The 15789-nt window shown below is 36.6% G+C and overlaps 1 protein-coding gene across 2 annotated transcripts in view; it reads left to right on the top strand.

Moving 5' to 3' along the window:
• The window catches only part of ADK (adenosine kinase), a 267350-nt gene that overhangs the window by 174849 nt on the left and 76712 nt on the right, over positions 1-15789 (top strand). For both annotated transcript variants that reach the window (XM_039727315.1, XM_039727316.1), the window contains exon 7: positions 15580-15750. In XM_039727315.1, the coding sequence (XP_039583249.1) occupies positions 15580-15750 (171 nt within the window). The remainder of the gene's footprint in view (positions 1-15579; positions 15751-15789) is intronic.

Here is a 15789-nt window from a genome sequence, read left to right as displayed (position 1 = left end):
GATATGAAGAGCTAGCTGTGGGGAGATCTTTGTGGCTTGCATGTAGTCCCATGGGATGTACTGTAGTTTGAACTCCACGATTTATGAAGATTTTCAAATTTAGCCAAATTCAACAGAATAATTCCAGTTTCAAGGCTAACTGAAAAATTTACTGAGATGGGAGCTCAAATATCCAAGCAGTCTTAGAAAAATACAGTTGTTTTTCACACCCACAAGCACAGAAGACTGCCTAACCAGATATGGACATTGCTGAACTAAATGGGATAAAGCTTAACACTTGGGTTTCAGCTTAAAAACAACTTGTAACAAATGTGCACAAACTCAGGGTAAATCTGAAAATTCTCCTTTTGGAGTAGAGCTGATGGGACAAATTTTAATAAAATTGGATACATCTGCAGTGGTATCATATATCAACCAAGAGGCAGACAAAAGAAGTAGGAATTTATTGGAGGAATCCATCTGACTTTTCTTGTGGGCAGAATTACATCTGGCATTTGTGAGGGTGTGCCATTTCCCAGATCTTCACAGTATGTTGGCAGACATTTTTAGCAGGCTTGGATGTTCATTTGGGAGAGCATGATCTCGGAATGGATGCATAATTCACTGCAGTAAAACCAAGGTAATGTCTCCTCACAACAGACTCTTTTGCCATAAGAAAAATATCCAAAGACAAATACAAATTTGTAGCAGGCCGTCGGAAGAGCAGAAAAGTCTGTCAAAATGCCAGATGATCTGAAGATGTTTTATAAAAGTTTCTAGTATCTCCTGTCATCTCTATCCTCTTCTCAGCATAGAATCCTCATAGAATGGTTATGGTGGTAATTGTGGAAAATTGGTAATCATCAGTGGTGTTAAATATCTGAATTCTAAAATGTGTCAGAGTCTTGAAATTGTTGAAAATTCTCCAAGGGCTACTATTAACAGTGAATATTCTAAAGTTACTTTCTCTCCACGATTAGAGTGATCAGAGATATGGCAGGGTACAAGAGATGTAAGAAATTGTTGTGGAGAGCAAATTGCTAGAAAAGCAAGTTCACAGGAAGACTTCTGCAACTCCTATGTGTATGAATGCAGTTTGTCAGGAGTAAATAGGGTCAGAAGACACTTCAGAGATTTTTTATTACAAATATTCACAATTACTGCTGTGTTGCAAACCGTTCTCTGAAGTCTGCTGTTTCAGCAGCCTGAAGTATTATTACTCCAAGGTTATGGATGTGCGTTAGGCTTAGGCTTGAGTCCTGTTGGATTTACAAAGTTAAGTGCATAAGCTTCACAGGCCTGAGGCTCTCATTCAAGGGGAACTTGTAATTTCTCTGCTTCTAGACAAGGCCAGACCTGCAGTTTCTAACAGCAATTGCCTCTGGCTAAACCTAGCAGTTAGGTGATATAAGCATATTCTATAATTTATGTGTGTCAGTTGTAAGCTGGTAAGTTGTGGAAGAATTCTTAACTCGTTCTACTTCACAGTGGATAAAATCAGTTGAGTGCTGATGATAGAAGATTTGGACATTGTTCATTGGGTATTAAGTGTCTAAAGTACTCATTTGGTGAAGCTAGAGCCTCAAACCTTAGCTAAGTCATTATACCCAAAAGAAGTTCTTTCTGTTGGAGCAGTTTGGTCTCTTTTGGTGCCTGGAAGGGAAGCTTCCCCTGGCTGGTGCCTGGTAGGGAAGTGTATCAAGAAATTCAGCTTCCTAAATCAAGTTCAGCAAACATAAAATCCAGACCAGTGTCACCATTGGAGCAGTAGTGATCATTAGTAAAAGCTGAAGTAAAGTCTATGCCAGCATGAAATTTATTCTCCTCTTTGCATTTCAGTTTGTGTCTCTGGTGACTGATTAAAAAAATTACCTTTTTCTAAAGTACTATCCATGAAGAATAAGTAAATGGATCAGCACAGTAAGGATCAAGTTTACCTGCATAGGAGCCACTATCCTGTGATGAACAATTTTTCAATAAGGGTCATTTGCAACTGTTATGAAAATCTATCAGTGTCTGTTTCTGTTCCAGTGCTGGCAGCTCAGAGGTGAGGGAGTACTGCTGTAGAAGTGCAGGAAGAGCTGAATGTGCTGCATGGTTCTTTCACCTGAGTGACAGGTCAGAAAGAATGGCGCTCCAGCCTTCCTGGTGGCTCTTTGCATATGGAAACAATAAACAAGCAATCCATCTCTTTGTGGATCTTCTTTAAATCATTGATCCAGACATGTAATATTTTATAAACCATTTACTTCCAGTTAAATTTTTTTTGCTTTGAGTTTCATGAAATAAGATTTCCATACTACAGAATTACGGAGCATAAAAGGAAAAGGAGTGAAAGGCAGTTTGTGCTTCAGATTAGTACAAATAAAATGAACAAAGCCATCCATTGTGTTGCATTTGTGTCACTGTTGTTAGATATTAATTTGATAAGGACAGACTGTGTTAAAATGGGGACTGAAAAAAAATGTTGAAACTTTTTTTTTCCCTTGACTGCTCCATCATACATTATAATGTTTATTGTTGAGATTAAGTACTCTCTATTCAAGCAGTAACAAGTTTCATAGTGGAACAAAAGTAAGCAGCACTCATGAAATTCATTTTAACAAAAAGTATGAACAGAAAGATATGAAAACTATTGATTATGTTGTCTGTGGTGACATACAAACAAAATGATAACTGTTCACATCTATACAAGTGGAAGAATGGCAATGTCAGATTGTGCAGAGATTAACATAAGAATCTGACATCTTTGGTGAAAATTTATAATTACAATTGATGCTTTGGTAGAGATTGGAATGAGGGTGGAATCTTGTCAAATAATTTTTTCTGTTGTTATGTCATTGCCAACTACTTAACCCTTTGATTATCAGTGATTATTGCTATGGGTAAATGTGACTGTTGTAATAAGTTTTTCTGTGATTTGTACCAGTTCTGAACATCTGTTTTAGAAGGAAACTTCTTAAGCTTAATTTTGTTCTGCAGAAGATGTCTTAGATAGTATCATATAAATACTGCTCTCCAGGGCAAAGTTTTGTAAAAATAGCTAATTTGTGTCTCAGCTGCCTTTACTGAAGAAAATTAGAGCTCTGAACATCAGAAAATTGAAGAAATGTAAAGAATTTATCTATGACTGCTGAGCACTGGTTTCAAGGTACCATCATCACTTCTCTTTCTTATTATTTACAGAAGTGTTTGATTCCACTCTGCTAGCTTTGTTTTCTTACTAGATTCTTGACTGGGTTGGACCAGAGATGTTGATCAGGAGGCATCAACAGGGACAGGAGTAAAAAGGAAATCCTTCATTTCCATAGTTAGCTGTTTTGAAGAGAGAGCAAGCTCCAATAAGTACCAAATCATCTGACTTTTCTGTAAATTAAGGCATGTCATTGATACAGATGCATAAAAATATATCAAACACTGAGACAGACATTTTCCATGTTTGAAGAACACATACCACATTTTACTTTGACATGGCCCATAATAATTTTATTCCCTAAAATGAGGTTATTCTGTTACACAGTTTCAAAATGTTCTGGTTTGGCTGTTTAAAAAGTAGAAATTCTGTTTATCTAGCATAAGGAAGGGATTTAAACTCTCTGAATTAAGTAGGTGATTTTGAGAGATCCCAACTTCATTTTCTTGTAAAAGCACTGAAACATGAGCTCAAATGCTGATTTTAAAAGGAGTGCTTTTTCATTTGTCTTAGCTATGTGCCTCAAATATGTCAAAGTTATTCAGTGATAGTCTAATCCAGAAATCATGGTTATAGTGTATAAATTAGCACACAAGTTAACACTGTTAAATACATTATGATAGCTTTAGTGTCTATTTTTCTTATTCTATTTTCAGGGCCACAAATTGAATGGGCAAAGATTCAAGCAAAGGGTAAAAAAGAACTGGAAACACTTTTTCATAATTAATATTTTCATTAATATTCTGTAACAGAGCTCATTCCTGTTCAAAGGACTATCTACATATAGGGTTGTAGGCATTATTAAGATCACATTGAGTTCATAATTTGGAATTCAGAGATGCTCCATGTGAAGAGGAAGGGCTGCAGAAGGATCTCAAACTCTCAGGTGTTCTAACGCATCTACGTGGTTTGTTTGCAAAGTGCATTTTGTGGTGTTTGTTTCAGGGTAAAATAGCTAATTTCTGATTGTTAGAGGACCACCTGAGATGCTCTGCTTTGAGATACTTTTGTAGAAGATGATAGAACATCAGACTGTTTGTCCACATGTGTTTTGTCCATACTTTTCAAATATGCACAGATCCAGTGTATCATAGATATACATATTTTTACAGTAATTCACTTTGCAAGGGACCCTTAGAGGTTTGCTAGGGCAAATTTGAAGTTTTCAGTTGCTTTCTGTTCAGTCATTTTGAATATTTCCAAGCATGTTCTAGTATTTGATCCCTGTCACAAAAATTCTTTTTCCATGTCAAATTTCTTTATACTGTGAAACTAACATGAGTTTCAAAAGCAGTTTGATTTATATAATTTTAAATTCCATTTTTAAGAACATGAACTCATATAAATCTCTTCTTTTTCCCTATGCATTTCAACAGTTCAAAAATAAGCTGATTGAATTAAACCACACAAACTAATTTGGGCAAGAAGAAACATTGGTTCAGGAGGTTAGGTCTGATTTATAAAACTAGAATTGCCATGTTGGAAGTATCTCCTTGAATGTAACCTTGTTTCCGTAAAGTAAAAGTTTTGGAGACTTAAATGAGTCCTAAGAAGTCACTTAATTACTAGTTAGCAGTGATTTTCTTAATTGCTAGTTGTATTCTGCACTGTTGTTTTTAATCTGTAAATTGATTCGGAACTATAAATTCTCATTTACATGGCAGTTTAAAAATCCATTTTTTGCCATACATTAAAAAATAGTGCCCATATGTTTCTGTTTCAGAAGAAGTATGTAACACTGCACAGTATTTTTAAAATCAGTAGCACAAAATCCTACTATGAAAAATCGCATTGTGTTGCCTTTCTGTGCAGCCTCAGCCAGTGCTCCCTGAGCCCACCTGCCAGGCACAGGAGTGCTGTAAATGCAGTCTCTGAGATGGGCAGTGCTGCACAGGGACAGCACAGCATCCACTCAAGGGTCCCACTGAGCTCAAGTTCCTGCTCCTGAAGGCTCAGAAGGAACCTGGCTGCCCTATACTTCCAAGGGGGTGTTGTCACACATTCTTAGGGAGCTCCCTGAGTATTTGCTCCCTAAGTTTCAGGGGCTTCCTGTTCTCAGAATCATTTGACTTGTAATCTCATTGATATTCTGCATCAAGAAAGGTTAGTTGTCTGTCATAGGTTGACTGTCTAATGTGATCTTTTATTGATCTAAAACTGTTTTTAAAACATTTCATTTTCAATTAAATTTTAAAAAAAAGTGTTCTGTCATATTGCATGGATCTGGAGTGTGATTTTCTCTGAAGGTGGGCAAATAATGTGATTGGAGTGGAGTCAATTTCAGGTAGAGAAGCATGGAAATTATTCAGTAGAAAATTAAAACTTACTTAGGGTATTGAAGTATCCTGAATAGCAGTGCAAAGTGAAGCCCCTACTAAAGTCTCTTACTCCCCCAATAATATGACATTACAAAAAATAATGTCTTTACAGTAAATAATGTCTTAGCAGGGAAGTTTCCCCTGAGGTTATAAGATCTGAAAGTAAAAGACTTACTTTGTTCTCCCTGGTTACAGGTCGTGCTATTAAAAGCAGGTTTCTGAGGTATGGACTCATAAGTTCATTAGAAATAGAAACTTAATGTATTATTTGTATCTAAAAAGCTAATAATTAAGGGTGTTTCCCCCTCACCCTTGGAATTTGAAGGAAGTACTTATTTAGGCTGTAATAATTAATGCAAAACACTTACATAGCTCATTGTATTCAAAATATTCTACAGTCAGTTATTATTACCCAAATTAATTTAAGTGAATATATCTCTGTTTAGAGCTTAGCAACTGTCCACATTTCAACTATATTAATAATTATTAGAATTAGCATAGATCCTGACCCTCATTTACTTGTGTTCAGAAACAAAGCCATGTAAGAGGTTTTCTATAATGAAAATTAAAAGGCCAAGCAATAACATTAATGTTCTTTTAAATAATTAATTTTAATGTGTGGAAGTGTGAGCAATAAATGTTTTATTGTAAACCCTGATGTGGTAATTAATCCAAGTGATTAGGACCTAATTGCATGTTCATAGTAAATGTTATATTTGCTGGGAAAGACATTTTATTGGAATTGTGGTCAGAGGATAGAGTTGTGAGAAGAGTGATACTTGAAAGAAATATTTAACTCACTTTCTTGCGACTTGCTAAGCCAGAAATTGAAAAAATATATCCTTTATTTTTATTATGCCAATTATATTTTTAGCTCTTCTGATGCACTATGCACTTAATTCTATGCAATAGTGGTGCTTAAACATGAAACTACTATGTCAGCCCTTCGAAATCAGTTAGGAAGTACCTTTGGGATTGGGAGAGGTATTTGTTTTATTAATCATTTATACCTTAATTTACAAATAATGGAAGTTCTACTATTTCATAAGGCTGGTAATTTCTTTAATGCCAAGAATAAGTCATCCTGTGATCAGTGTTGGTTTCAGGTGCCCTGGTTGTGCTTTGGAAAGCCCTATTGCACACCAAATGAATTCAGAAATCCACTGAAGCTTTGGAGCTGCTCCAGATTTTCACTAATATATTGATGGAGTTTGGGTCCCTCTTTTTAAAAAAAAATATTTTATTAGCATAGGTGGGTTTTTTCCTTCAGCAAAGTTACTTATTTTAAATATACTGTGGGGTTCTCTGGTTCCATATAGAGCTCAGTTTTGCCCATGGTGAGTCTGCCTTGTTTAAACAGACTCAGTTAAAGGATGAGTTAGCATTTGAATAGTGCTATAAGCTTCAGAAATCTTTTGACTTACCACTTGATCATTTCTTTTTTCCTCTTCATACCTACCATGCTACATATTTCTGATGATAGGATCTTTATTAGTGAAATAATATGCTCTTTCTTTGGGGCTCTTGAAATATGTTCTAACGATGATGGTAATGACTTTGATTAATATTTAATCCCCATGCTGCTGTGTTCTTATAAATTACAAGATCTCAGAGGTAGCTGGGGGAGGGAAGAAAGGTTTCTGCTGAAGTGTTTCAGTATTAGAGCGCTTAGGGAGAAAGATACCTATATTTTATTACTTTGTATCTGCTTTCAGACCTGAATTGCAATGAAACATTTTGTACCGTGACCCCAGTCTTGACAGGGAAATCTGTAAGATGGACTTATTGTCCATGGCACTGGACTCATTCTTGTGTTTGTTATGTAACTGTTGCATTCCTCTGCATCACCTGGGGATCATGACAGAGGCCGCAGGTATAGCAGTGTATACCAGTACAGAGCAAGAGCTTGGTGAGACTTTTTTTTTTCCTTTTGACACCCAGTCAGTCAGTAGTGATTATCTACTAATATCAGTCATTGTTTGACTCTGAGTGTTTAACCTGTATTCATGAAACAGACCATTGTGCTGATGTAAGCACATTTAATTAGGCAAATAGTCCTATTTGTTCTCTTCTTGTTCAAGGCTATTTTAATAAGCAAGAAATGGGCTTGTTTAAAGTATTTACTTAGAGAGCTTTCAAACTGAGGATTAACTGTCTAGAGAATTAGAAATTCTCTATGCATTTGTAGTTACATAGATTCTCTCAATTTACTAATATACTGTAAATATTATGTACACACCAAACTTGAATGAATTCAACATATGGTTGATGTTTACATAATTTATGAGATGCCACATTATATTAACGGAACTAACCATATACAAAAAAGCAAATGTTGCACTATCATCGAGGGCCTAAATTAACCATACCTTATTCTATGCTTCCTGAAGTGTTTATTTGCTGGGATGAGGATCCTGGGATTGTGCTCAAAATTTTGGCAATTAAGGTTGAAAACCAGTTATCTCATTGTTCCAAACATCATCAATAATATTGATGCCAATTTTTAGACTTCTGGATATTGTTTAATTAAACAATAACAAGTATGTCCAAGTCTGTTTTTTGGTCTAAACACAACATCATCCTCATATTAATAATCAAATTAGACAAACCTAATGAAGAGTTATTTTAAAAGGATGAAAGGTGAAAGAAATAGTTTCTCTCTTTAATCAGCAATTTAACAAATTTTTAAGATGCATGGCTTTCTCAGTAAGGATTAAATTGGTTTTCAATGAAAAAAAGTGTGGTAAAGTGGTTCTGGGACACTAGGAGGAATGAAGTGGCTTGCTCTTTATCATAGCTTGCTTGATCTGCAGCTTATATTTTATTGATGGTAATACCCTATACTCTATAATACCTTTCAACACAAAATTTCTGTCATTTCAGTAATGTTAAGTAATTAAACCTCCAGCTGGTTCTGCCAATGGAGGTGTATTTATCATTATTACTATTTTGCAAGTGGGTAAACAGAGGCAAAAGAGGTTGAATTATTAATTGAAGTAATAAAATCTCTGGACTCCTAGCTCCCAGATGATGTTGAGTACTTCCTCAAAAATTTTGTTAAAAATTCAGTATAATTAAATGTATACATCTTAATCCCTGAGTTCAATAAACTCATGTAAAACTATATACTGAATTTGAGAGAGCATATTTGTGAGGTGTTTTTGCTTTTTCACAGGGGGGCCAACTTAAGGGAGCATTGTCAAACCAAATTCTTAAGCTCATTCTGGCAAGATGAATTTAGATCTTAAGTAACTTTGTACTTTTCAGCGAAATAGAGGAATTTTTTTTTTATTTGGGATGATGTTTCTCTACACCAAAAGTATATTGCTGCTCTCTGGCACATGTGTTACACCTCATTATTAAATTTCACATCTACACTGTGAGTACACATCTCCTACATAAAGTCACACAATTATTTTTTCCTTAGTGTGGCTTAGAACAACTCCTCGAAAGTGCCAAATTTAAACAGTAGTAAACAGAATTGAAAAATATTTCCAAACTGATTAAAATTAAAAATAGATTGATAATATATGCATAAAATAATTGTTTTCTTTAGCATGCAATGCCACATATTGAAGGTTTTCTCCTACTGATAGACACAAATATGGCAATAATGAGAGTTCACTTCAGCAACAAAGAAGCTGTTCAAGTCCGAAAGCAATCCTCTCCCTCTGACATGTTGGCACCATCATAGAGGAAAATGTCATGGTCAATATAAGCACATTTACTGACAGTTAGGTTTTTTCCTATGTTCCTGAAAACTGTTTGAAACTTGGCTTTTATCAAAAACAGAAACACTGGCCACTCAGAATGATAAAACAATAGTTTATGGCTTAGTCATTTTCCAGTTATAAAGCAATACTTTCATAAAAATAAACAAGGCGTACAGGAACAAGCCAAAACAATTACTCAGAGAAATTGTTGCATTCTTGCTGTCCTTGCTTCCTGATTTAAAACAACTGTCTCCAGTAGGAACTGGACAACAAGCAGTGGGTTTTGTTTCATTAAGTAACTGCTTGCTGATCACTGAGATCAGATTTATCACTGAGATAAAATACAGTTCAAAAATGCAATTGATACTAGGTCTAAGTACTTTCTAAATTCCTAAATTGCCTTTTACAGGAAGAACAGGTACATGGATTAAAATAACATTATATGTATTTCACTAATTTACAGACCGAACATTTCCCAGGTGGATACTTACAGAGAGCTTTTGTCCTTTCTAGAGAAAGTAAAATGCTGCTTTAAAGCCACAAGAACTTTTATTAGTAAAGGTCATATTGATTATTTAATTTGTAGGCGTTTGTTAATTATTTCTGAAGGGTTTTTTTCCCCATACTGTGAGTATTTTATTATCTGCATCATCATGACTATTCTGTCGTAGCTCAGTAAAGAAAAGTATTTTATTATCTGCATCATCATGACTATTCTTTTCTTTACTTTATTCATAGCTCAGTAAAGAAAATAATTTAACAATAATTTCAAGCAGGAACAGAATACAAGGATAAATGCTCAAAACTGAGAGATTGGAGAGGTAAGGGGTCAATAAATCTGCTAACTTGACAGTCTTGCACATTCCAAGTGATGTGCTCAGATGTTTCAATGTTAAAGGTAGTTTTTAAACTGCTCCCTGCCCTTTTAAGCTCACATAAGTGCTAAGACAGATGAAGAGTTTTTGCTCTGTCATTCCAAGAAGATTCCTTCTGATTCCTGTTCTGAGGGAAGATGATTTCATTGCCGTGTCTCACAGTGGGTGGTACATGGGCTGCACCCCATCTGTGCTCAGGCAGTTCAGAGGCTGGAATACAAAAGTCTTTCAGACTCTTCTGGTTGTAAGAGCACCTGGAAGCCTTGTGGAGGTTCTTTGGTCTGGAGCAGTTACCTGGTGGGTCATTCTCCAGCTCAGGAACTGCCGTGTGTTTGGCCTCACTCTTTCCAAACCCTGGAATTTTTGCTAAACTGCAGCAGCTGAGACTGATGGCAGAGCAGAGCTGAGGGATGCCTCTTCTGCCCAAGTGTGTGGCTTCAAGCTCTCTTTGTGTGCAGAATATAGGAAACTTAATCAGGTCCAAAAGCTCTCACTTGGTTGTGTCTGTCATATAATGGAGCAAGTTTTTCTGGCACCTCAGCACTCTCACTCTCTCACTGCAACTGCCAGCACACTTGAAGTTAGATGATTTCTGTAGGGCTTTACTGAATTGTGGTATTTATCAGGACTGTCACTACGTAACTGTCAAGCTTTCTGTGTGTCTGAAAAATTCCACCCTTTAGATGGATGGGACTGTGATGTCATCATAATTATATTTTTATGTAAATGCTTGCTATAAAATAATTTTGGATTAAATGATGTGTTCCTTTCCTGTTGGCAGAATATAATTTGTCTTAAATGGCAGCAGACTGTTGTATCTATTTTCGTGAAAGTTAAATATTTTGATTCACACTTATGATTTATTGATTTTACATTGTTACCAAATGGCATTCCCAAATCAGCTCAGAATACCATGGTTCAAAATCCTGTCATTCATATGATAAAGTTGTTTTCATGTAATCCCCTCTGCAAATAGGAGTGGCAAGGAAAGTGGGAGAGCTAGAAAGAAAGAAATGCATTTTAACAGGTAGTAAGTTAGAAAGAAATCCCAATTTTTATTATCTCTGTATGTTTTTGAGGCAATGTTGCTTCTTTGCAATTAAGCAGTAATAAATCCCAAATTGCAATGCTGTTTGTTATCATCTTGCCCTGCGTTTGTTTGGAAATACTCAGAAAAAAAAATCTTGATCCTGATCATGCAAACATTCCATGTGCGTAATCCAGATGAATGTGTGTGCACGAATGCAGTGTAAGGCAAGGCCTCTCAGCTTGGGCAGATCACCTCATACAGAATTGCATTCACCAAAGCCAGAGTTGTGCTGGTTTCATGAGGTCACCTCTTCAACACTCTCTGTTTCTGTGCTGCTGACACTTTTGACACCCTTAATTTGCTGCCTTCACATCTGCTATAGCTGGTGCTGTAAGGGCTTAGTGTAGGTCAGAAGAAACCTTTTGGGTCTGTGTGTGTGATAAAAATGAGAGAGGTGGCTTACAAGACAAATTACTGATGTGTAAACTCACCAAATCCTTCTGGTAATGCCAGTGTCTACAAAGAGAAAAGACATGAATGTGAAAGACTATCCAATATTCACAGTACCCTGGCATATCTTATGAGGTGCATCAAAGAATTCCTGAATATTGTAGGAGTGAGATTAATGTGATATTCTCTATTGACTTTGTTCTCTGCTGTTGTATGCATCTTATTGAAGTTTAAAAGCTCTTAAGTTACAAACAAGTGACTGTATCCCATAGCCATGTGTCTGCAATACATGAATCTATTTTTCTTATTTCTTCCTTTTTGTTCCCACAAGAAAAATGGGGTTTTTTCCTCACCAAAGGACTTTACTTAAATAAAAGGGCTGTTTACAGTGCATAAGAATGGTATTGCTTTGTGCATGTGTACATACAAGCATGCATATGCATAATTCAACCTACCATCCTATTTTCCTGGTCTGGATTTTGGTTCAGCCTTGCTCTCTAGCTTGTGGTGCAATGGTACCTTCCTCCTGGCATAGAAAAGACGCTCATTACATTTCGAGCAGCAGAAAATAGTAGCACATCATGAAGCAGTAGCATCTGGTATACTCTATCAGTGCGTGCCAAAGGAATGCTGTGTGCTGCTAATATATCTGACAGCTTTTAATATTTTATACGTTTTCTTAGTATACAGTATTCCTGCCTTTCACTTCCTGTGACTGTACTGCCCAATTGTCACATGTCCTTCTATCATAGAATCATCAGGGTTTGAAGAGACCTTTGAGATCATTGAATCCAACCCAGCGCTACCACTGTAACCCCTGAACCACTAAATCACATCACCCAGCACCAGATCCTGATGCCTCTTAAACACCTCCAGGGATAGTGACTTCCCCACATCCCTGGGCAACGTATTCCAATGCCTGACCACCTTAACAATGAAAAAAACCCTTCTAATATCTGATCTGAGTCTCCTCTGTCTCAGCTTTAGGCCATTTCCTCTTGTCCTCTGTAGGCAGAGCAGAAGAGAGCTGGCTGCACTTCACTGCAGTCTCATTTCAGGCAGCTGTAGAGATCCATGAGGTCCTCCCTTGGCCCGCTCTTGAGACTGAACAATCCCAGGTCCCTCACCCATTCCTGTAAGACAAGTTTTCTGGATGTTTCTTGAGGCTGGTTGGCCTTCTCTGGACAGGCTCTGGGCACCTCGATGCCCCTTCTGAAGTGAGGGGCCCAGAACTGAAAGCAGTACTCACCCCTCCCGCACAAAAGTAGATACATACACAGTAATTGCATCTTTTTCATGTAATGTACGTTTTCCAGGCTGTTGGAGTTTGTGTTTGTTAACTGTCTCATCCTTTGACTAAAGGTATTTTCCTCATAGTTTTTTTTTTAAGTATCTTTGGGTTTTGCTGGTAAATAGGACCCCAGAACTCTGTGTAGTAGTCTAAGGTATGTAGGTGGGTATAGAATATCTTCTGAGGAGTCCCTTAACCTTCTTGCTGGTGGGAATAGAGCTTCCTACTGGTGAAATACAAAGTCTTTTATACCAGTGATACAGGACATGCTTATTCTCCCACTCTAAGCTAATGTTGGCTGACAGTCAATTGTTAGAGTAGGTAAGAGTAGTTGGCTTAGGCATTCCTTTGTATCCATCTCTCTGGACCAAAAGCACTGGCAGCTGCAAGGGCCTGCAAACTGAGTTTCTAAGGAAGTCACAGAGCAACTTTGCTCTGAATCCCAGTGACATATAAGAAAACCTGGGGGTTTTAGGGGAATTCATTCCTGTACACAATTGTAGCATGCCGCAGTAGGGTGGCCTGTGGCTTTTCTGGTTGTAATTTAAGTTTAGGAAGCTGGGTTACTGTAACTACACTGGCCATAGCTGCATGGAATTCCACTAAAAGTAGAGACAAAGTCAGTTTAAATACCTGAAGAGGGGGGTTGAATTAGGTTTCTTTAAATCAATATCTGTTCAGATCAAATTTTATTTTCTCCCTGCTTTCTTAATTCTATTATGTGGATTGTACTGCTACAATTTTGTTTTGCAAAAAAATGTTATACTTGGAAAAGAGTTGTCATACACAGAACTCTTAATTTCTAGATGTTTTAATGTCAAACAGTTATTTTAAAAATATAAACAAAACCATGGAGGAATGCAATTAAATGGCAGAAGTGATTTTTAAGAAACCCAGAAGACAGAGCAATACCCTTTGAGATTTCCTGGCCTTTACTTTGCAGGATCTAAAAAGCAAACTCTCCTGTCTGTATCTCAGCGCTTTTATGATGCCTTTACAAGGAAAATGGAGTTGGATGCAGGCCTGAGTTAGATCTCATGGGGATAGTGTTCTGTACCTTAAATTACAATCAGATGTATTTTACTTCAGATGAAGTTTTCAGCCTAAAATTGGTAAGAAGCCTAATTATTTGACCAGGTTACTATTTACAGAGACCACTGGAGAGCAATCTGTCATTTATCCAGAGCTGGCAGCACACCACCCTTAAAAGATTTTTATTTTGTGTTTGGAACAGTTTTTTTTAAAAATCCATCTCTCTGTTCATTACATAAAAACCTGAAATATGGTAGAGATTGCTATGGAGATTAGAAGTTATAGAAACTGTTCATTTTAATTCTTCTGAATGTAAAATTAGCAAAGAAGCCTGGATGTGTACAGGCTTCCAGTCCTTCAGAGTACTAACTAGCTCCATAGCATGCATAGGATTCTTATGCCCTTTGGACTTTGATTGTCAACTAGCAAATCATGCCCAGATTTTGAAATCAGTCATGTATTTTAGACTGGAGAGTTTGGAGTAAGGAGAAATAAATAGATGTACTCTCAAAGTAGTCTTTAATCTATAGGCTTATTTTTTCTAGTTATTATATTGCCTAAAATGATCTGATAACTGAAGTTTGCAGGATGAAAATATAGCTATTCTGTGATTCAAAGGCATAATCATATGGATGAAAACTGGAAAATAAGACTGTGTCACTGTTACATCTTTTGGAGTGTCATGGTGGTGATGTTATAGATAGGACTGAGATGGTGTTTTGTTTGTCAGACCCTCCTCAAAGTTGTTTCTCACTGTGCTTTAGACATTATCTCCAGCCTTAAATTTAACACTTGCTGCTCATGCTTGAAAATTGCTATTATTTACTGAATTTGGAGAACAGTTAGTAAAATAAGTTTTAGAATTATACAAATAAAACATGCAAAGTTTGTTTAATTAGTGTGAGTCTAAGCCTCAATAAGTTTTAGAATTATACAAATAAAACATGCAGTGTGAGTCTAAGCCTTTGTTTAATTAGTAGATTAATGAAACTGTAGGGGATCTTTACATGGCTTCTGGACCATGCGTGGTTGGGGTATCCATCTGTAATGCTAAATTCAAAATGGCAGCCTTGTTCTTCATAGGGCTGAAATCAGCATTCACAATTTAGTAGACAAGTAGTGATTTTTGTGGATGTTCTGGGTAACGGAAAGTATTTCTGGAAGAAGGGGGCAAATAAAATACCTGTATAAAAACATGAAAATCCCTAGGTTTTTTTCTGCAAAACAGTAACAAGTGCTACAAAGTCAGCACTCCAAGGTCTTTATTGTAAACAAGGTACTAATGTTTAAGTTAGGGATTTAAATTAGACTCCTAGCTGTGTATAGAGCCATCAGACTGGACTTTGGAATTAAGCAGCACAGTCTGATTGACTCTAGTACTATAAAGGAGCATTTAGAATTATAATACATCACATTTTAAGATATGAACATTAGTCTTAGCTGCCATGGGAAAGTGTAGTCCATGGAATGCAGAGGTATGGAGTTACATTTCATTTTGAAAGGATGTGATGCTAGGTATATGCAGATTCTTTGTCAACTCTTTAATACCTTAATGGAAAGGCAGTATTTCCCAGAAGTTTTTATCTGTGCACGTGTATGACAAACGTGGGTTGGGAGAGATTTTACAGAAATAGCATGCTTCATGTGGTACCTAATATAAAATTAGTAACATACACTGATTTGTTTTGATGCTTGCAGGGATTCTTCCTGACAGTGTCACCAGAAGCAGTATTAAAAGTGGCTGCTCAGGCTTCTGCCAACAACAAGATCTTCAGCTTGAATCTTTCTGCACCATTTATAAGCCAGTTCTACAAAGAGCCGATGATGAAGGTCATGCCTTACGTGGATGTTCTTTTTGGAAATGAAACGGTGAGTCTCTGTCTCTTGCACTTAGCTGTTTGTGACTCA

This window comes from Passer montanus, unplaced genomic scaffold, assembly GCF_014805655.1.
Source record: "Passer montanus isolate IOZ18808 unplaced genomic scaffold, ASM1480565v1 scaffold61, whole genome shotgun sequence".
Taxonomy (NCBI): domain Eukaryota; kingdom Metazoa; phylum Chordata; class Aves; order Passeriformes; family Passeridae; genus Passer; species Passer montanus.
The sequence above is the reverse complement of the archived record's forward strand: the minus strand, read 5'-3'. Positions and strand labels throughout refer to the sequence as shown.